Consider the following 22,988-nt stretch of genomic DNA (forward strand, 5'->3'; position numbering starts at 1 on the left):
TTCTAATCCTCAAAGGGAACTTAACAAAACACGTTCTGTAGACAAGCCTATGAACTTCATTTCATCAGTCTATTGGATACTAAAAAATCATGGACTCAGTATAGACATTGGATTGATGACAATTACAACCTTCCCGACATCTGATTCACCAGGTACCTGCCTGACCTGACCTCTCACATCTCTCTTTTTTCCCCCTACCTTTTCTCCCCTCCCCCTCTTTTCTGCCCTTTTTCTTCCCAATTCCCTACCATTTCCTTTTTTTTTTATAGCCTCTTTTTTACCTCATTATTACCACTGTAGTGTTTTTCCTTTGGCCTTTTTTGTCCTGTTTTTCTTTGCCTTTCCTTCCCTGCTTTACCTTTTTTCTAATTTCTACCCTTATATATTTTCACTGACATCCTGTCACATTTTTAGCTTCTCCCATTCCTGCTTTCCTGATTTCCAACTATTCCCTTTTTCACAGACAGCCTCTTTTCTACCTTGTATTTTATCACTGTTGTCGCCCTCTGACTGTTTTTTTTCTCTTCCCCCTGCTCTCTTCCCCCTCCCCTGCTTTACCTCTGTCCTGCTTATGTCTACCTATTTACATTTTCACTGACATCCTACCACACTTTTAGCTTCTCTTATTCCTTGGAGTCTCAGACCAGCAGAGACTTCCTATACCTGAAGAAGGGTGACTGCACCTGAAAGCTTGCTAAGAACTTTTTTCCAACTACTCAGTTGGTTTAATAAAAGATATCACATCTAAACCAAGAACCTTGCCTGACCGTGATTTGTTCGCAGTGAACATTTATACTAGGATTTAGAGGCAGGGCCATGCAAATCAAGGCGACCACCCTGGACCCTGCACTTTGGGGGACCCCACAGACAGTGCCGTAGAGGCCCTGCCACAGCTGCCATGCGCCACTGCTGCTGAGCACTGCTGGCTCTGCTGGCTCCAGCCACTTGCCACCCCACCACTCACTCCGCCAGCTCTGGCCACTTACTCCCTCCCTGCCCTCGGGCCCTGCACAGGCTGATATGCCCTGCATACCCCTAGGGATGGCTCTGTTTAGAGGCCAGGGTGGCAATAGATATCAGCTGTGTCTCCCTTCTGATCTGTTAGTACAGATGAAGCCAAACTTTATTAATCAATTACAGAAATCTTGACTTCGTGTACCTGAGGAATAAATACAGGACCTTCCCTCTCTGAGCTTTCTTCTGCTGCACACTGTTTGCTTGTTTGTTTGTTTTCACTTTGAAATCCAGTGGCCTGATAATGATGATCTCTGTACTCAGCCTTCAGAACTATCCCACAAGCAGCTTCTCCCTAGTCTCTCCATAACAGATTTCCTATTTTCATTTTTTTAAATCTGAACAATTTCAGCCTGACCAGTCCTGACTGAAAGGAAAATCTTGTTGCCTGCCCTAGCAATAATTGTAACTACCAGGGAAGAACCAGTACAGAGACACAAATGCAAATTAAATTTGCTCTTGTTTATTGACATTGTTAGAACCTCAAAGGACAGCTGATCCCTTTGGCCTCAGAAAAACACCTTTCAAAGTACAGGAAATGTTAGAAGGAAACATTTAAACCAAACTAGATGTTTAGATTGCCTGTAATCCATCTTTAATATCAAGAGCTACCAATTCCAGTCTGCTAATCACAGCATAAGATGATTAAGTGATCTTTCTGCCTCCTTTCTTTCGAAGTGATGGCACCTCCTGCTGAAGAACCCTAAAAACCAATGAGGGGTGAGGAATGTTTTAGCAATCACAGATGTGCTGTAAAGGAAAGCATGTTGAAGGAGGCCAGTTGTGATGTTCCATTTTGACAAGTGCAGCAGCAAGTTACTATGACTATTCTGTCTACAAATCTCTCTCTCTGTTTGAATGGTTTATCAGAGTACACTTTTAAGGAGTCCCTGCCTCTCTTTTCTGGTATTATAAAATGTCCTCATGTATAATAAATACCATCACCTGAGAGGACTGCTTATCTGTATCACTGGAATCTGGTGGTATGCAAATTGCTAGTGTTGGCACTTTATGATACTGGAAAGGCAGGAAAGCCCTTATACAGTTTCTATTCTATGGCTATCACTTAAAGCTCTTTGCTGTGACCAGGCTGCACATTGGGTGCGTCTACATGAGATGTGTACTCTAGAGCTGACTAATTAGCTCTGCAGTAAAACATCACTGTCTACATGTGCAGTGCTATTAGGGCAGAGTAAACTAATTAACTCCACCGTAGGATAGTACTACCAGGCACAAGTACTATCCTATGGCAGAGTTATTTACTCCACCACAATGCACATGTAGACACTGACGGGGCTGGCTGGAGCATGAGGATGCTTCACTGAGGGAGCTGTCTGCTGGCTAGCCCCACACTGAAGCACCCTTGTGCCCCAGGCTGCCCCTCCGCAGCACATTCAACTGGGTCAGAGCAGCCCCAGACAAGGAGGCTGGCTTGCCAGGCCCTCCACCAGCCATGGCTGCTCCAACTTGGCACAACATGCTGCGGTCCCAGATGCATGTACAAATGTAGAACCTGGGAACAATAAACTCTGGTGTAAATAGATAGGAACTTTCCAAATAAGGACACTAAATTTCTACTGAGCAATACTGTTTCAAGAAAGTCTGCAGTTCTGGAGCTTTCAATAGAGGAAAGATCAAAAGGGAAAAAGACATCTAACATTCTACTATTTCCTGCAGTAATGCTCAAGGCATTGAAAACCCTGTCTTTGAGCCAGTTCCATCCACAAATCCAGAGTCCAAGCCAAGGCCACAGATGACCTACATGGCCAACCGCCAGCAGTCAGAATCAGGTCGGCACCTGCTCTCAGAACCAAACACTCCAATATCTCCTCCAGGAACAGGGGATTGCTTTTTTCCAACACTGGGTAAGTGACCATCTTGCTATATGCTTCCATTGAATGCCACAGCCTAAAATTGTTGTGACAGATGTACCAGGGACCTAAAAATGGGAAGGGAGGCTATATGATAGAAGAAAAGAGGCAGCATGGAGAGAGGACTAAAAGGAAAGGGAAGACTCTTGGGAATACTTAGTTTGAATTTTACTTTTTTCTTTATATGAAACAACCAATGTCACAACTGTGGGGAGCAGGGAAAAAATATACTTCACCAGTGTCACATTTTATACCAAAGGGGCCAAATAAGTCTCAGTTATTCAACTGCAGATACAGAACAATTCCACTGAAAGTCATAAAGCAACTTGCGATTTCTGGTGAAGTCAGAGGAAGCAGAATTTTGATTCACCAATCTTTACATATGGTCATTTGGTTTCCTTGAAATGGAATCACAAAACACTGTCACAAAACAAAGTGATGAATCATAGGGCTGGAGGTGGATGGGGAGTACAATGGTATTAGCAAAAGACACACAGCTGCAAACCTGGCTTTCTCTGTCTGTTGTGAAGCACGGGATGACTGATGATGTTTTCCCTTCTAGCATGGAGGTGGATTTTTTTTTTAAGCAGTGGGCTAGTCCCTGCAGAGTTCTCCAGTTCCAAGAGTAGAAGGGGAGGGGTTAGTAGTGTGAAATCAATAAACACACTGGTCAGCCCATTATCCGCTCCCACGGAGCATTTCCATACTAATCACCTAGAGCTGGTATGCAATTTCCCACCCCATTATCTCTCCCTCCCTAATGTTGTTATTGTTAGGGGGCGATAACTCTTAATTCAAGACCCTTTAAAGAAAAGGACAAATCCTTGCATTTCTCCTAAGAAATGTTACCCCTACTAAGTCAAACTTTGAGTTATGGAACATTAGAATCGGATTCAAAGCCTGCTGAAATCAACAGGATTCTAAAATTGAATTCCATGTGCTTTGGGTGAATCCCTGAGTCCTCTTTCCTTGGCATCTTTGTGCATGATAAAAGACAGCTAAAGCATCTTGGCTCTCTGAGAGGCCTGTTTATGGGGAAGGGAGTATGTTCCCTCAGGCATGGCAAACCGCAGCACCACAGACATAAATATCATTGTTTGTCCTTTTCAGAGCCTGTTCCTGATTCTCCAGATCCCATGAAAGTATAAAATTCCCGAGGAAGAACACCTTTCGCTGAGCTGCACACAGAGATGTAGAAGAGGCTTTCACTATGGCTGAAGCAAAAGCTTTCTAAACAAGACCGTTTTTGAAGGCAAAAATGACAACAGATGCTTTCTCTGGCGTTTGGTGCTTCCACCAGCACATTTGCCACTGTTCTTGCCTTTCTTTGCAAAGTTCTCAAGATAAAAACACAAGGGGAAAAGAAGAGGCACCAGCTCAGCCTTACCATGTTTCCTTTCCTCTATGAGGATGCTTGCAATTTAATGAACAGTGTGTCAAATGTTTCTCTGCTGGCATGCAGGCCCCTGGGGCATGGTTCCTTCCAGCACGCTTACAACATTGGTGCCTTGAGCAGAGATAAGGAGGTGACTTGTTAAGCTGGAGAGGATGCGGAACAAAAGAGGCCTTAAGAACTGAACAGTAGTTTGAGAACATCCTCCTCCCTTGTCATACACACACGTGCCACAGACTACAGCCATGTACTGGGGAAAACAAGGTGCTCTTCAGTGGGTTTAGTTTTCTGCTGTTTTCCAGAAGCAATGTGTATATGTGTGTACATAAATATACATATACTATATATTATTTTTTACTGTACCTCTTGTTGCAGTTGCATAGCAGCTGTATGATATGCTTTTAACTTGTGGCCCATCACAAAAGATACATAATGCAAAGATCCCTAATTTAAAAAAAAAAGCTACCTATGATAGCTGAGGCATGGAGGGGAGGTAGTCAAAATTGAAAAATGGGCCTAAATGAAGAGAACTAGGATGAATTTGAACAGAGGCAATGTGGATGCCTTCAAGATTGCAAAATGAAGTCAAGACACAACAGTATTTCTGGAGTTATTTGGAAGTTATTAATGTTGACTGGCAAGCATTTCACAACTGTGACTTACTATCAGACACTAACAATAAAATAGCTAACTTCTAAAACACAAACAGTCTGAGCAGAGAAAAATCATACTCTGGGATAGATTTCCAGTCTTCAAACTAAACTGGAAAAATGTAGTCCTAAAAAGCTACTTGTTGCAATGATTGTTAAATGTCTTTGCTGTGATTCACTGGTTGCTAGGGTGCATGGATTGGTTCCTGGCCCTTAGGAATCTAGCTGTTTTGCCAGCTGTACTTAACTTACATACTCCCATAACATCCTGAGACAACCAAGGTCTCTCTCCTTGACTCACCAAACAGATGAAAATAAAAAACCCTTGGTACAAAAGTTGTTCCCTAAACGTTTGCTTTTTCTCAGGGGAAAAAAGTCAAAACAAAAGGGTAAAAAAACTGAAATCATGAGGGTTATTAGTATTATGCAATGGCAATATTAGATTATATAAAAAAAGATACTCTTGAATCAGATTGGTGATTGCCTGCACTCATCTGGGTAGCTGCCAAATTCCAGAACTGTCTACAATCAAGAGGGTGATATTCCCTGCCAGGGTCAAAATGGCTTACTACTTAAGAGAGCTAGTATAAGATGTGCACACTGAAAAGGAGCCAACTGAGGGAATTTGAAACCCTGTGTGAAAGCTAAAATTTTCTACCAATTAGCAATATGCTTTACCTGACCATCATGGATCTTGCAGTGGATCCTATGACACAGTGACTTCAACATGGCATGTATTTACATATGTCTGCTTACATTTGTCTATCTGTGGAATATGGGGAGCCATTTACTTAGTGAGTCAGTTCCTCTGCCAACTTTTGAATTAACTGTTTCAGAACTGAACAATGTCATCGGTAAATTCAGAAAAACCAATGTCTGTAGTATGGCCAGATATGGCTGCTACACTTGAAAACTAGTAGCAGATGGATATGCAATTCTTTTAGTCTGGGAAGGTATTACAGATTTGCTGCTGACACAGTATTGTGTTAGTAGGTGGGTGAGGCACATGACTGTCCCTGGTCGTCCTAGATGTAGCAACTCCACAGCTAACTCCAGAGGCATTTGCGTGTCTACAAATTAAAAAGAGGAAGAAAATGAGCAGCAATATGAGGACTGAAATCTTGTGCAAATCAGCCACAACTGGAACAGCAAGCCTCAAAGTTACAAAATAATTTGCTTGTGGCAGAAGTTGTGCAACTGTACCTCCTACCCAATGACTCATCTTCAAGCTCCATTTCAAAGGATTTCATAGTGAATCCCCAGATCACAGCTTCCAAAGCAGAAAATGACCTGGGTGCAGACATTGCCCCATAAGGTCACAGCCACAGCTATTTTTCTATTTGGTTCCTGTAATATGCCTGCACATTCTCTTTCATAAAGGGCTCAGGGAAGGGATGAAGGGCCAACTGGCATTTTCCAGACATGCCATGTATTCTTTCTGAAGGAAGAGACTGGAGATGTAGACCATATGCAGCCCTTAACAAAGATGACTTCAGCCTGATGAGAACAATACCCAATGGAAGAACTAGGAGCACTATCTGATCTGGAAAAGGAGCTCCTGATACCACTTCTTAATTTTCATCATCTTAAAAAAGAATCCAAGCAACTCCCTGCTTTCCCTTCTTGCCTTGCCTCAAAAGATCACACTGTGGATCTGTGAAGATGGCTGACAACATGGGTTGCATGTTCCTGGACTGGGAGGGGCTGAAAAGAGTAGAATGAAGGAAACATTTCCATTTCTTTACAGCAGAGATAATCAACTGCTTTGGGCTATTTGTACACTTTTATTGCTTTGATATTTCTCCACATTTATATACATCTGTTTGTTTATAAAGATGTTTGATATTACAATAAAATTTTACTGGAAACAAAATGCTCTTGTGTAGTGGAAAGGGATTCACAGACAATAGCTTGCAGTCTGGCTCACTGCAGGGGAAGAAGGCCAGGGACATCAAACTTCAGTGACTATGAAAATGACAGCAAGGTCACTGATAGTACTGGGATAATTACCAAGTAATTTGGGCAAGCAGGGGGAAAAATGAAGTTGGAGACTGGCAGAGGATAAGAACTGAATTTCCATGAGCACTGTGGCCTGGGTGGCAAAAGCACAGACATTTCTCAGGAATAGTTTTTTTTCATCACCAAGTTAAGCTGTTCTCAGAAATAACAAGGCTTTGGTTGGAACGCTTCAAGCCTATCCTTCTTTCACAGGTCTATAGCATGCTTTAAACCTGGTGGAAAAAACTAATATGGATATAAGATAAGCCATGCACTCACCAGCACTGCAGACTCACTGAAACTGTCTTCACTTGGCCAGGCCACCTCATTCTCTATCCCATTTCTTCCAATCCTTTAAACTCGAAGAGCCACTACCTGGCATCAGTAAAATAGTGCACAGTGCTAAAATGTGCAGAATGGAGCAGAAGAACTGCCATACTTCCTTTATTCTATTTCTTCTTTTTAACATATTTTTTTGTGCTTGTGGTTTTCCTGTTTTCAGCCTGAGTTGTCTTAACACCTAGATGCCCTAACTGGTCTCCAGCCACTTTCTGCTATCATTCAGAGCAGGCAGAGAGACTTCAGAAAAGGTGGCCCTCATGGGACACTTCCTTTTCTTTCTGATGGTAGGGGACATGGCCTGCAATATGTCGGTGTTTCCTTAAGGCAGACTTTAGCACAATGATGGCAGCACTTCTAGTGGTGGACAAAGGGCATTGGCTACAACATTCCACTTACCAATCAAAGAAACTCTAGGAAAGGTGGTAACAATTATATGTCCTTTTTTGTGAAGGTTACTGGGACTTATTCTAGCATCAGAACCTGCAGTAAAATGGTACCTGTGTTGTATCCATTTATCTAAATGGCACTGGCACATGGGTCCCAGCTTTTCACTTTGCTAATGTGGAAACTAGCAATACTGTGGAACCAAATGTACTTGTCCTCCTCCCTGCCCCACCTGCTTATTATATGACTATATCTATGTTGAGAAGAAAATTTAAATACCTGCAGAGTTCATGTTTTCCAGATAGGAAAATTTTAAAAGAAAATAAATTCTGGATTACAGATTGAAAGAGGCATAGAAATCCCACATGGGTTTTAATACACAGCATTTCCTTAAGGCAGAACTTAAATATAAGTACAGCCATGAATAAATGTGAAATAGACTTTTGGAAATGGTACGCTGATCATCATTGTACTCAGTGTGAATTCTGCTAATGAAGCAATCCATCAGTGTACAGGACATGGAGTCATGAAATCACCAATCAGTGGCTGTTCCATGCATTGTGCTTTGTCCTCATCCTCCACCCCACTTCTGTGTCCCTGATACCACAGCACCAGCTGCCCTCAACCCCCACTATGGATCACTGCTTCCTACCACCACTACTCACTTCACTCTGTCCTACTGAGGTCCCTACTTTCTCCTTTTCTTTCTCCAGCCCACCCACTCCCTGCATTGTCTCAGACCCCCATCCTGTTCTTCCTCTCTAACATTCCAGGACTCTACTCCTTCCCCCCCCAACTTCTTTCCCTAAAATGCTGGGCTTGTTTGAAGTTGTGTTCCAAAATTATTACATTACAGGCCAACAAACCCTGTTGAACTGAGACCACGGCCTTGCTTTGCCTGCCTACTAAACAATCAAAAGAAAGCATCTTGCTTCTGAAAGACAACATTTTATATACATGAGAGAATAGCAACAGCATGTGTAACAGAAAGGGAGATGGGTACCTGTGGAATTAGAGGAAGAGAAGGAATTCTTTGTTTCAAGGATGTCCAGAGGGAACCTGTATGATGGGTCAAGGAGAGGAACACACATGATGCAGTGCAAGACTAAGATATGTTTTCAAAGGTGTCAAGGGAATAACAAAGGAATGGGTCTGGTTCAGCAAACATTGCCTGGCTCTGGGTTCTAGTTCCGCATCATGACTCAGCACCTAGTCATAGATCCTATCCTTCAGAACTTAAACTGCCCTTCTCTGGATGTTCATGTCTCAGTGAAGATTAAAGGTCCTACAATGCTTTCTGAAAAAAGTTAGAGACACATTCTCAAGGCCCTGGCCAGTATTCCCTTATTTATTAAAACTAGTCCCAACATGGAAACTGCATGCAAGTATAAGTAACAGCTGCTGCATTTGAATAAACAGTTCTTAGCATAAAATCCGGTATATTCCAAAGCAGTTTGGGGCTCCAAGTATGATGGAAACTGTGGAATATTAATGTCTCCTCCAGTTCTAAATATATGCAAGTGCAAAAACAAACTGTGTTCAAAATATAGCAGTGGCAGCTGAGCTATGCACAATATGTCATATTAGGGGAAAGAACATAAATGCATCATACCTAGACATTTTTAACATTATTTGCACATGCTATAATTACAGTTTCTTAGGAGCCCAAGTGAAAGGAAACTGCAAATACATGCAAGCTGCTTCCCCATAAAAATAAGCAAGCAGACTTTAGAGAACAATTGAATGCAGAGATTAAGTTATTAATATCTAATGGCAGAGCATTAGGCATAGTCTCCTGACATCAGAGGTTACTTTTAGTGCAATTTTTTTTAAAACTATGGTAATGGGCAATGTGAGAAGTGAAAGAATGGGGGGGATGGTGAAGAGCACAGAAGTTTGACTCACTGGTTTGCGCGCACAGTCTGAGTGTATGGAAGACACTGTGTGATGGGTTGCACAGGAGACCACCATTTCCATGAAAGCAAACCCTGGATTTGTCAATGAAAGGGATGGAATGAAAATCAAAGATAGGGAAAAATGATTTTGCTGCTTTTGCTTGTGATTGATCTGTACTGGAAACAATTATTCCAGACACCAACTAGACCATGGTCTAGAGTCAGGACCCTAGATTCTGCAGGTGACAATGGCCACTGACACAATTAGCGCTCACAGGCAATTATTTGGGCTGGAGGGCCATTTACAGAGTTTGGTGAGCTGCTGCGAGTAAGGTCAGCATCACCCCTCTCCCCAACAGCTCACCAAAACTCCCTAAATGGCTTGCGTTTGGTCGGACAGTTGGTGTGGGACCGGAGGCAGGCAGGGGGCAGCATCTGGGAGCAGGATGGGCAGGTGGTGCTGGGGCTGGGATTGGGATCATAAGGCTGACAGCATGGGGCTGGGTCCTGGGCCCAGGGCAGAGCCATGATCCGCTTCTCACATGTCCCTGCCTACAAGACCAGCACCTGTCACAGGAACGTGTGGGCAGCGGATCAAAGCTTTGCCCTGGGCCCTGGCCCCTGGCCCCACACTGTCACCATCCCACAATCCCACCCTATGATCTCAGTCCTGCTCCCAGATGCTGCTCCCCTCCTCCCGCCCCATCCCATTCACCTGGTTGTGTGCCCTGCCCATGCGGGTCCCACCTGGCTGTGGGAGTGAGGCAGATGGGCCAGGGTGCCCAAGCACTGGGGCTGGCAGCAGCAGCTGGAAGGAACCATCACCCCCAGGGCTCCTGGAAAGCAAGACCAGCTGCTGCGCACCCCCCAGCGCTGCTGCACACTGCCTGGACCAGGTGAGGCCAAGGGACAAAATCCCTTAGTGGGCTGGATTTGGTCCATAGGCTTTATTTCGCTCACCCCTGTTCTAGGGGTAGCCTGTCCCAATGCTTAACCCCAGAGCAAGAAAGCTCTTACTAATCTCTAACCTAAATATCCCTTGCTGCAATTAAAAACCATCATGACTAAGTTTAATGCATTGTGGGTCCAACACAATGCTAGGATCATTTTAAGGTGCATTTCTCATAAGGGATTTGATGAAGTGTACTCATGGGGGGATTCTTCAATGTTCATCATGAAAGACTGGCTTGGATCAGTGAAAGACCTGCTTCCCAGTGGGGAAGTGCCATGGCTCCTGTGCGCACGAATCTGCATGCAATATCAGAGGAGGGAAAGGAGAGAACTCATTCAGATGAATTTTATGCACCAGGTCAAGTTTGCTTTTCCATCTAAAGCCCATTCACAGCGCTCCATGTAGCACTTCCAGTCCCCCCCTCATGAACTAGGCCAAATACAGAAGTGATATGAAAGGGCAATAAATTACATGTGCATAAATGGTTTAAAGGTCTGTCAGCTGACTGGTAGCTTACATGCCCTTTTCCGTCCTCCTATATCAGTCTATGCTTGACCTAAAGGAATTTGGGTTGGAGATAAGCCATAGCAATCATAAATTTGAGTGAATACCACACATCTCAGTCCAAAAGGATCTGGGATAAAACTCCACAATCCACAGATGTTCACTCCAGAGCGTAGGAATTTTTCACTAGACTTTACAGTCTCACTTCAGCACAGCAAGATTTTGATAGTTCTGGTGATGTACAGAGAATGTGCTGTGTGCATGAACAAAGAGCTCTGGCAAGGAAAGAGAGCTAAAAGGTAGCAAGTCCAAAGCAGAAAGCAGATACGTGAAGTCAGTGACCAAAGGCTGTATAGGTGGCTGGTGGGCAGAGAGCAGACAGAACCCAAATCAAAGGAAACTGTAAAACACAAAAGTTTTTTTTAAGGGGTCTCTCCTTTCAGAAGTGATTTCTACTGCTATTTCCAGGGCAGTCAGTGTTTACCGTAGATAATTCTGGGCTCATCACAATGCTATATGAGCACAGAACCCAGCATATGCTGCAGAGCTATTTCTCCTCCAGGCACAGATAACAATCACCTCCCTGCTGCACCACTTCCGCCAACCAATCGCTGTATGTTGGCACCTGTGTTCTGACACATTTATTACAGTCCAAGCCAAGAGTCTGAACTTGATTCATTGGAGACTGACTGCAAGCTGCATTCTGAGACAAAGGCCATTCAAATGGAAAGTAAAAGCAGAGTGTCTGTGTTCCTTTCATGTTGGGATTGACTAAGAAAGGTTTTAGGGGCTGAGGAAGGATGAAAGCTCAAACAAGGAAGATATTCAGCTTCACAAAAGCTTTTATTTATTTTTCAGTGAGATTGAATTAAGATCACTGCAGTCCAGGGTCATGAGTCAAATCCTTGTTTACTGCCATATGAAGCTGCTGTAGCTCTTCTCTAGGTGTGCCCTGCATAGCCTTGTGGCATGAAATGATTAGCAACTCCCCCAGCCTGACAAATAAATTTGCACATCCTCCCAGCAAGCCTTATTCTGAGTTGTTTAGGTGCCTTCCTACACAATGTGCCTAAGTCATTGTGCCAGTGCATTCTGTGATTCCTGAAACAAATGCCCTTCAAAGCCCAGTATAGTCACTTGGGAAAAGGACCTTGGGGCCATTTCCAAGCATAATTCATTGCCCTGTATGAAGAAATCATGATGACTTCATGAAGGTCTGGTATTTCTGGCTTCTTCCATTGGGAAGAAATGAGGTAATTCTGCTAGACTGGGGCTAAAAGACCATGCATCAATCATTGTAACCAGATGGTAAAACCATCACTAGCTGCTCAGGTGTTCTGGTAATAGGAATGCTAAAGATGTAAAATGCCTGGGAGGTGTGTTTGGTGTATGTGCCATTATTCAAGAGTATGAAACATTATGGTGTATGGAGTATGGTGTATGAAACATTATTCAAAAGTTGCAACTCACAGCAGTCCCAGTTGTTGCCACATGTATTTTCAAAATGTAGAGCAGACTTTTGCACCTTATGGAAAATTGCAGGTGTGAAAAATGATAAAAGATAACAGGAGGAGAAGAAGTTGTGGGTGGACTGTAGCTTGTTGATTGTAGCTCTGCGGTTTCTGAGGGTGTCATCCTGAGGAACTCTAGCTCTTTGCTTGCTAAAATTTGAGTGAATGACTAGTTAAGAATCTAAAACCCAGAGTGATTGTCAGAAGAAGAGGTTTCATGTGACAGAACTAACTCTGAGGCTGCGTCCACATGAGCAGGGGCATGTGTTTGGAGCAGCACAAATAGTAGCAGCACAAATTTGTGCCACTACTTTGTGCTGCAGTGCATGCCCTTGCTTGCATGGCTTGCAGCAGGACACATTGTCCTGCTGCTCCATGTGCCGCGGCGGGGGATGGCTGGGGCACAGGGTGCCTCAGCGCAGGGCTAGCCAGCAGGCAGCCCCCACACTGAGGTACCCTGTGCCTCAGGTAGCAGTACATGGAGATGAGGGAGAAGGCAGCTCAAGGCTGCCTGCTCCCCCGTCTCTGTGCACTGGAAAGTTGCCATGCTGAGGCACCCCGTGCCCCCACCAGCCACTCCCTAGCTGGCTGGGGCACAGTGTGCCTCAAGACTGGGGAGCAGGCAGCCCTGGGCTGGATGCTTCACTGTCTCTGCAAGGGCTCCCACAACGAGGCACGCAGAGACAGAGGAGCAGCCAGCCCAGGGGAGCACTTCCTGGATTTCCTACTATGCATTGGGGCACAGTGTGCAATGTAAATTCAGGGAAGCAGGCAGCTCTCTGCATTTTTTCAGGGGTTTATTTTTGGGTTTTCTTGCTACCAGGAAATCCCAGAAGCCAATTTTGCTTCAGTGCTGCAAATTAGCAGTGCTCAGCATGGTTTAACGTGCAACACATGCGATTTGTGGTGACACAAAAAGGTGTAACCAGGGTGGCGGCACAATAGTTGCCACCCCTGCCCAATATCAGGGTTGGTGTGGTGAGTGGGACAGGGCTTCCAGCAAGCACCAATTTACTTTCCAGCCAGTCCCTGCTCTCCACAGAGCAGCCCATGGTCCCAAGAAGGTCTAACACTTAACTAATTTAATTATTTACACAACAAGAATAATAGGAAAGGTTATTTACAAGTGAACTTAAATGGCATAACCAGAATCACAAAACAAACCAGAATGCATTAGTCAACCCTTGACTCAAGAACCACGGGTAGGGGAACTGGCAGCTTTCAGTCACTGCTGAGATGCTACCACAAGGAAGCAAAGTTGTCACTCCCACCAGCTCCAACAGGCTTCCCAATAAGTGACAGATTGCAACAGGTTAAGCTCTTCTGGTCTGCAGCAATCAAATTGTATCAAATCTCAACCCCCAAAGAGGCTGAAGGGTGACCCTCCATGGCAACCAAAAAGGCAAGCAACAAGCAACAGAGTAGGCTCCTACAGCAATCAGCATGACCCAAGCACAAAGCTCAGGGACTCCATCCGATGGCAATCAGCTGCAGAATAAGGGACAGGACTGAGTCCCCTCTGAGGCAGTCAGTGGCAGAGGGTCAGCAGCACAGGCAGCTCCCAGGGGTCGTTGCTCTAAACCCCTCCTCCAGATGATTGGCCGGGCACCCCAAATGCCTCGCCAATCCTATTCCGAGCACCAGCCTGTGCCCCAAGCTCCCAGGGACCCTCATCCTGGCACTCTGTTGCTCCTCAGGATCCCAATGCCTTGATTGCTGCTGTTCCGCTTCCCCAGAGAAGGTAAGGGGTTTCCTCAACTCACTGGACCAACTCCCTGCTCCGGATAAGGATTCCACCTGTGCTCCTGGCTGCTGCTGCTTCTCTGCAGTGGAGTGTGGGATCCGACTGCCACCCCTAGCCTCCGGGATGCCTGGCATGTCCAGCATATTGCAATGGGGCCTTGGGGCACCAGCTCTCTGCCCCAAGCCCTGGCCGCTGCTCCCTCTCTGCTGCAGGGCTGGAGGCAAAGCCAACTGCCGCTGCCTTCTTCTCCCAGGGCCTCTGAGGCTCTTCAGAGGGGTCTCTCTGCTCCCTCTGCTGGGTCAGCTCACCCCAGCTCTTCTTAGCCCTCCTGCATCATTCCTCAGAGTCACTGCCAGCAGCTCCCACATACCAGTTCTGCTGCTGCTTTTATCCCCTCCAGCAGTCCCTCCCTGGCTTGCAAACCAGCCAGCCAGGGCTCAGGGTGGCTGATCCCGAACTCCAGCCATCCCCCTTCCATGCGAATGAGGGGACTGAAAACCCCTTCTTTCGACTGGCTTCTCTTTTTCCACAGAGCAGGGCTCCCCTGCTCCACCCTAGGGGTCACTCAGAGTTCACCGGCACTGTTTCTACCCCAGGGTAAGTATCTCAAGCCAATCTGGTAAGCCCACATTGGCAGTCTGTTACAGAGGTCTGCAGCACCACAAACCATATGTGCCTGCACGTCTGGATCGGGCCTTAGTGACCAGGCCCAGGGGAAAATGGAATACAACAAAAATGTTTACAGTAGAAACTTTGTTTTATTTTCAACTGTACAATATCAATTCATCAGGACCTAGCCTGGCTGCTTAATCCCATCATATCCGATTGATGTGACACTGTTACAATCTAGACTCATCTAATGTTCTTCCAACAAGAGAAGTTTTTCCCACATGAAGGAAATAGTACACACAGACACAAAACCGTATGCAACCCAAAAGATGCTTGTGATCTTCATCACAAGGCAAGTGAATCAGGTTTTAAAAAATATTGGTGGTGGGAATGTTCCTTTGTTTCTCACATTCCATCATCTTTCTTTTGCTGGTAATAGATGGAATTATTTCAAAATTACCAAGGTCATAAATAGCAACTCCCATATATGCTATGGAAGTGGAAAGGTAAGCAGCAGAGATACAAACACTGCAACAGCCTTGACACTTGAATAGAGAAGTATGACAAGCTGTGTAGAATAGTAACCACTAGCACCTGATTAAGGCAGAAGCTGCTAACCAAGATTTCTTTCTTCCCAAAGAAACCACATATTTGATAATGTAATAACTCATGCTCTGCTATTGTATGGATGAGTCAGGAAAAGTTCAGTGCACAGGACAAAATATAGCATATTGCTCCTTTCCTTAAGTGCGACTCTGGATTCTAATTGCCCTAATAAAAACTGAGGGTGTCTATACACGTGCTCTGGGATGGAAGGGTGTGGGGTGGGGTGGAGTGGAGTTCAATGAGCTTTGGGTAAAGCACCCCCACTGTCATTTTGAAATGGCTGAAAACACATGATGCGGACACTGCTGGAGTGCACTAATTAGCAGGCTTCAGCAGAATCGCAGCTGACTCGATTAACTGAGTCTGCTCCAATGCGTGCTAATTAGCACACGTTGGAGCAGAAGTCCGTAATGTGTGTAGGTGCCTTGACTTCGCAAACTATTAGACCACTGACCCAGAAGCCCATCTTAAATAGAATCTCTTGAGTAAGGTGTATAACCTTTACAAGCCTGACAAATTAATATGGGTTAGGATGATGATTATTCTGCGCTTATTTTAATCAAAGGACAAGCACCTGAGCCTATGGAGAGACAAAGGTAGTCTAAATTGAAATAACTCTTCATAACTCTTCACCACAGTTTAATGTCATGTTGACATAAAAAAGGATAGCATCTGAAAACTGCTATCATGTCACACCCTCTACTTATGATGGGCTCCAGACAGGGTACTGTTTCCCATCATCAGGCAGAAATAGGATCCATTACAGGATAGTCTCAGGATAGCTTTGCTGATTGTTAGATTATGGTTAGTCCATGGCTGTCAGCTGCTGGCAGATTTATTTTGAGTGATGCAACTGCAGCCAGCCAGGACGCAGACTCTAAGAGAGTCTAAGATGATCTACTGCCCACCCCTTGCCCTGGCAGTTTTGAGAGAGTACATGCTTGTCAGAGTGAAGACAAGTAGGACTAAATGCTGTGGAGAGGCACTCTTCTGCAAGCCTGATTCAATCCACAGGCATTTTTGGGGTAGATTCTGGCCCTGAAATAGCAGACTTAACTCTTTCCCTACTTTTTCTCTACTGATATATCCAGGAAACAGAAGGCTGTGGGGAGATGTGGGAAGAATACCTCATTTTGCTTCGGGCCTGAGTTCTAGTATATGTTTCATTGTGGGTGAACTGGAACACTTAGACTCTCTGTATATCAACATGCTAAACAACTGAAATGTTACTAACAGCCATACTGCGCACGTGGAACTGGGGTGGCAGATTACAAGGGACAGACTGTGACTCAGTGATGACCTTGTTCACAAACAGTACTTTCCAATCACTTCTAAGTGCTTTTCTACATAATGTTGCAAGAACCCATCCCACTCCTTTACTCACTGAAAGGGATGGGTTGCCCTCGTCCTCCACAGTGACAACAAGCCGATAGAACTCCTGTCGCTCCCGGTCTGGAGGGGAAGGGCGGGTGGCAATCTCGCCAGTAATTCGGTCCATGCGGAAAGTCAGATCTTCATTCCCCTGGGTGATGTAGTAGGAAAGGACGCTGTTGAGCCCAATATCTCTGTCAGTTGCTTGCACCTGAACCACTGAGGTGCCTCCACCAACATTCTACGAATCCACAGAAGAGAACAGAAAGAAAGAAAAATCAGCATCTGACAATTTCATTATAAATCTCCAGTTCACCCAGGTCTTCAACTCTACCCTGGGTTAAACCTCAGCAAACAAAGAGTCAGTGGGCTTGTTTACATTACAAGAGGTGTTATTGCAGAGCTGACTAATTAGCTCCGCAGTAAATGTCTCAACATTTACACGTGTGCCTCTCTTAAGGTGTAGGAAAGTAATGAACTTCACAGCAGGGTAGTACTTGTATTTAAACGTGTAGACACTGAGTCAGCTGGCTGGGGCACAAGGGTGCTTCAGTGTGGGGGCTGCCTGCTAGTTAGCTTTGCGCTGAAGCACCCTTATACCCTTGCCAGCCCCTCTGCAGCACACGAAGCTTGGTCAGAGCAGCTCCAGGCTGACCCCTGGGATCCACTGCCAGCCTGAACTGCTTTGACTGGGCTCCAAGTGCTGCAAATAAATAAGCTCCAGAGCTGACTGCTCTGGAGTTAATTTCTCCCAAGCACATGTTCAAATGGCCCACCCAGGAGCAAAAAAAATCTGGAGCAATCAGCTCTGGAGTTTATTCATGTGCACTAATTGCACATGAAGCTGCAGCCAGTGTGTGGGAAATTTGAAAATGCCCTCACAATTTTTCCAGAAGTAATGCTTAAAATTTTCAGGCACTCTACATTAATACCTGTGTTGTCTACACATGCCCTTAGGTGCCAAAATAACTGTCTTGGAGACTGAAGCCCTTTGCCACTAGAGTAGAAGCAGTATAGATGAGGGAACAAACCACCTCAGGCCACTCTGCCAGTGAGCATCAGTTTTGACTTTGAAGGATCCTCTCTGTTAGTTCAATTACTGGTTCAATCCAGGCTTCCAGATGAAACACCTCAACAAAGGTGAAAGTTATTGGACTGCTAACTAGAATTATGTTTTTACTAATGCAGACAGCTTTCCATTAAGAAGGAAGCTAAGATTGCCAAATCCTTTCAGTTTGGCCCATCTGTCAGCTAGAAACAACCTTCTGCCAGCACCAGCTCTGCTTAGAGTTAAACCAATGCCCTGGTAGTGAAAGGCCCTATATATTGCTATATTCTCCTGTCTCTTTTTGTGACTCAGTAGCTAACAAATAACATCTAACAATGACATTCCTCAGTCTCGTTCCACATCATGAGACATTTAAAAAATCACACCAGAGAGCCTAAAGGATATGCCACTGCCCAGGAAGATCCTGTCTGTAATGCAGAATGGCCTTCATTTTCTGAAATAGTGCTGAAAGTACTTTGTTTTGGATCACACTTGCACATGGGCAGATAATGAGAAGTTCAGCTCGTCTGTTGGAATGACGGAGCCATGATAGTCTAGGAATGATGCCATAGGCAAGGGTTTTTGTGGCTGATATATTTTATTGGACTAACTGCATGTTTGGGAAAAAGTTGGACAGTCTTATGAATGCAAACCAGTCTTTGTCATGTCTGAGAGAATAGGCAGACACAGCAATGATTAGAAATAGTGTGTAGGGCTGCAAAATCAGAGAACAGATTCCCAGGGGTAGCAGACCAAAAATTAACAGAATGAAAGAATCTTGATTAATGGGAGAGCAAACCTATCAAAAGGGAAGAGGGTAATTATCATTTGTAGTGTGAAGGAAGAAGTTCAGAAATCAGGCAGAATACAGCATACCATAAAGTCAGTATCAGTGTTCAGTTCATGGTTCTTAATGTCCAGCCAGCTTATGAATTTTTGTTTCCAATCTTCCCTTAAGCAAGAGGATATTAAGATCAGAAAGGGAGTATTTGTTCTGTGAAAAATGTATTCCTATTGGCATTTGTGTGTCTCTGTCCTTTATATTTTTTAATGTGAGAGCTCACTTTGGTCTGTAGTTTCTGTCTACTTGCATCCACATAGTTACCAACAGGGCATGTGGTGTATTGGATCAGTTTATCACATTTTGGGAAAGGCAATGAAATTATATCATCCAATAAAAGGTATCACCCACAACAGCCTTTGCTTGGGTAAGGAGGCAAGCAAAGGTGCAACAAGAAGGTTTTGGGCAGCAGAGATGGCAAGGGCAGTGGAAGGCCAGGCTGGTAGGGGCAGCTTTGTTTCTCTGTGCCCTCTAATTTTTCCAGCTGGGATTCATGCCCTAGGAGCCCATCCATAATTATGCTATTGGCAGTAGGTAACTTTTCTAGTGGAGCTCTGGCCTTACAAGATGCAAATCTGAGCAGCTGATTTTGCAAGGCCTGATGTAAAAATAATTAGTGATAACTTGGACATTTTTAATTTAACTTCTTTTTGTTGTATTTTGTTTTCTTTTATCAGAAAAGCTTGGTCCAAAATCAATAAAATTTAAAAAAGGTAAATTTCAACAACATTTCCCCAAAGAAAATGAGCTGGGAAATTATTTCTGTGAAATTTTGGAAAAATGCAGATTTTTTCTTTGGTACCTGAAATTTCATTTTCACTTGTATTTGTTGTGGGCTTTTTTTTCATTTTGATATTGCTAGCAGCTACCTTGTACTGGAGGAAATGACTTATCTTGTTTTTTGGATTAAAGTATTTTCTGCTGGTTATAATGAAAGAGTTTGATACTTTGGTACAAAGTACTTCATATTAGCACTATCACTAACTGAGATACCATAAAATAATGGAAAATAATTAAAATAAACACAAAAACCCAATAAAATAGATAACATCTCAATGGGGAGGTGGAATGAAGGGATTCCATTTAGTAGGAAATTTCAAAATGTCACCATTTCCTATGTAACCAAAAAACTGGGTTTAGACCAGCTCATCAAGTGATTAAAATGCAACTAAAATAGAAATTCAAATATACTAATATGTTTAATACATAGCTACAAATCACATATATCATGCACTTGCAACTAAGTGTCACAAATTATTACTTTTAATTCATTTTTCATAATCACATTAAAATACTCTAACACAGGACTTAAGCTGTCAGGAAATAAATTGGCTTTTTCATACTTGGTCATGTTTTATTGCTTAATTATCTATTTCTTTCAAGGGCTGTTTCCTAAAACTGATTCATGTTCTGGGCAGGGCATTCTCTTGAATTACATTTAATTTCCTGGAATTTTCATCACTCTATTAAGGTTACTATTTTTCCCATCAGTTGTATATTGTATTTAATGGGCATGTTTAAAATTTGTTCCAGGAATTTTTTTGCAAATGATATCTACCTTTTCATTAACAGAAGTCAGGGGATGGTGCATTGTCTCTGGGATGAGAGATGTGAATATTAGTGGGGACATGGGCATGGTGTACTCCACCTCCCACTGTGCCCTTCCTTCTCATCTACTTCAGGGGTGGTAAACCTGTGTCATACATACTAGGCCTGTGCAAAGCAGCTAATATTCACTTTGGATTCGGATTCAGCCGAATCAGGGGACAGTGATTCAATTCGGTGATTTGAATCACTGTCCCAAATCCCCACTGCCCCACATTGTCCCATGCTGCATGGGGGCGCTCCATGAGCCCCCTAGTCCCCTCTGCTCCCCAAGTACCCCCCACCCCATGGCTGCCCGGCCCACCCCAGCGCCGGCCCTTTAAGAAAAAGCCAAAAAACAAAAAACGAGAAAAACCCCTTGACTCACCATTCCTACGGGGGGAGGGGGGCAATCCCTGCTGCCCCGCACCACATGGAGGGCTCTTCCATGAGCCCTCCGAAGCCCTAAGGCCACTGCAGGAGCGGAGAGTCCCGGGGCTTTTCTTGGTTTTTTTTTTCCCCTAAAGGGCCAGAGCTGGGTTGGGTGGGGCAGCCATGGGGGAGGGGGGAGGGGGGGGCTCATGAAGAGCCCTGCCATGCAGAGCTCCCCATGCACTCAAAAACTGAATGGGGTTTTTTTTTCAAAGCACTGGGAGCACCAGGGTGGGCAGGGCAACCATGTGGGGGACTGGGGAGTGGGTGGGGGTTGGAGGGCTGAGGGAGCAGGCAGGGTAGTGGGGGCTGGCAGGGGTCCCCCCATGGTCCCCTCCCCACTGCTCCAAACCCGCCCCCCCCCAGCCCCTACTTACCACCTCCTAGTCTGGCTGCAGCTCCCTGCTGTAGCCACCAGGGACTGCCCAAATCATCAAAGTTCTCCAAATCTTTTCCAAAGATTCAAATCAATTTGGACCTTTTAATTGGTCCCCTGATTCGATTTGGAGATTTGGTCACCTAATCAGGCTGAATCTCCTCCAAGTTGAATCACCACCCAAAGCTTCGCACAGCCCTAATACATACCACATGGGCAGCCTGCATGCGTGGCATGTGGCAGATCAGGGAGGGGAGAGGCAGCACAGCAGCAGACAGGACAGGGCAGCAGATTGGGCAGGGGAAGGAAATTATAGTGGCATTTGGAGAGCTAATGTGGGGCTCATACATGGCATGCCTGCCAAAAAGGCTGCCCCCTACTGACCTATTTAAACATAGCTGGAAGAACCCAGTGGTAGCTCCTGCCTCCCCAGATATAACAGATAAACTCTGCCAATGGCTTTGGGAGAAATCATTTACAAACACAGTCCCTTTTTGGCACAACAGAGCCACAGGATAAATCTCTTATGGGGACCAGAGTCTGTGAACTTAATTTCAGGCCATGGCCAAGCCAAGTGGTATAGTCCTGATAAGTGAAATAAAGGCTGTGTGTCACCTTTCTGCATCCAGGGGGTGTCTTTGGGACTGGAGCAGCTCCAGAGACTACTCTAACTTACGCTGCCACAGAATAATCAGAGACCACTCTGGAGCTTTGCCTCCTCTGGTTGGTATCTATGCCAATTAATGCAAGTGGAGCAGAGCTCTATTGCAGACCCTGTGCCACTGGGGAAATCTCACTGACACTGGGGGTATTCCCCAATGAGAAGATCCATCCCCTGTACACCCATAGAGCCAGCCTATAGGAATGCAGCAGGGATTGTAAACATACACACATCACCTCTGCACAGGGCTGGGTGCTGGGTACTTACCTCATTAACACTGATGTTGTATCCAAAGAGATTTTCAATAACTGGTGGGTTATCATTAACATCCAAGATATTAACTCTTAAGATGTGATCATTTTTCCGGGGTGGTACTCCATTGTCAGATGCTTGGATCTACAGTGAAGCACAGTTGTTATTCCTGGATAGAAACTCATTGCTTGGGTCAATCCTTGGTAAAAAAAACAAAACAAGGCCCCTTCCCACAAGGAAAAAAAAAGAAAAAAAAGAATACAAAGCCCGAAAAGAAAAACATTCTCAAAATAGGCACTGTCCAGAAAATCAAACTTGAAATTTTGATTTTTACATTAAAAGAAAATGCCTCAGTCAAATCTAAGAGATATAATGGCAGTAACTGATGGGAATAAAACTGAATTTTAAAAATACTGTGATTTCAGAGGTGATCCCTTTCTTCATTCTACTGCCAAGCAAACAATGAAATATTTGTGGCTGCTTCACACATTACAAAAAACCCAGCAAATTCTATGATTCCCACTAAATGTGATAGCATTCCTCCTCATACAGCACTTTCTACTGTGAGAATGAACTTGCTGGGTTCTTAAATGTGTCACCTTTTCTATTTTTGTTGCTAACCAAAACCAATACAGAACAAAAAAAAAAAAAAGTCTATCTAGTAAGTTCTGAGCAGAGGTATTGCGGCTGCCACCTTGGAAGTGGATAAGAGAACAAACACATATCTGATATTAGTCTTTGTCTACTGAATTCATGGAAGGTGCCCAGTTAGTAAGGTGATGAGCATAGCAAAAGGATATTCTGGGACACCTGTCTTGATATAGCTACTGTAGTACCATTTTGTGCTGCTACCTGGAAATCCAGTTTTTAAAAATTGCAGGCTGTAAATAATTATGTTACAAAAAGCAGTCAATGTGCAATGATTTAAATATATCCTATAATACAGTCTT

The 22,988-nt window shown here is 44.3% G+C and overlaps 2 protein-coding genes across 4 annotated transcripts in view; one reads left to right on the forward strand and one right to left on the reverse strand.

Moving 5' to 3' along the window:
- The window catches only part of VSIR (V-set immunoregulatory receptor), a 40,576-nt gene extending 33,775 nt beyond the window's left edge, over positions 1 to 6,801 (forward strand). For both annotated transcript variants that reach the window (XM_014609336.3, XM_006269933.4), the window contains 2 exons: positions 2,692 to 2,879; positions 3,996 to 6,801. In XM_014609336.3, the coding sequence (XP_014464822.1) occupies positions 2,692 to 2,879; positions 3,996 to 4,033 (226 nt within the window). In that variant the 3' untranslated portion in view covers positions 4,034 to 6,801. The remainder of the gene's footprint in view (positions 1 to 2,691; positions 2,880 to 3,995) is intronic.
- CDH23 (cadherin related 23) overlaps positions 1 to 22,988 on the reverse strand; it is a 565,943-nt gene that overhangs the window by 80,324 nt on the left and 462,631 nt on the right. For both annotated transcript variants that reach the window (XM_059729899.1, XM_059729898.1), the window contains exons 35-36: positions 22,054 to 22,182; positions 16,858 to 17,085 (exon numbers count right to left, since the gene is read on the reverse strand). In XM_059729899.1, the coding sequence (XP_059585882.1) occupies positions 16,858 to 17,085; positions 22,054 to 22,182 (357 nt within the window). The remainder of the gene's footprint in view (positions 1 to 16,857; positions 17,086 to 22,053; positions 22,183 to 22,988) is intronic.

The sequence above is a fragment of the Alligator mississippiensis genome, chromosome 6, assembly GCF_030867095.1.
Source record: "Alligator mississippiensis isolate rAllMis1 chromosome 6, rAllMis1, whole genome shotgun sequence".
NCBI classification, from domain to species: domain Eukaryota; kingdom Metazoa; phylum Chordata; order Crocodylia; family Alligatoridae; genus Alligator; species Alligator mississippiensis.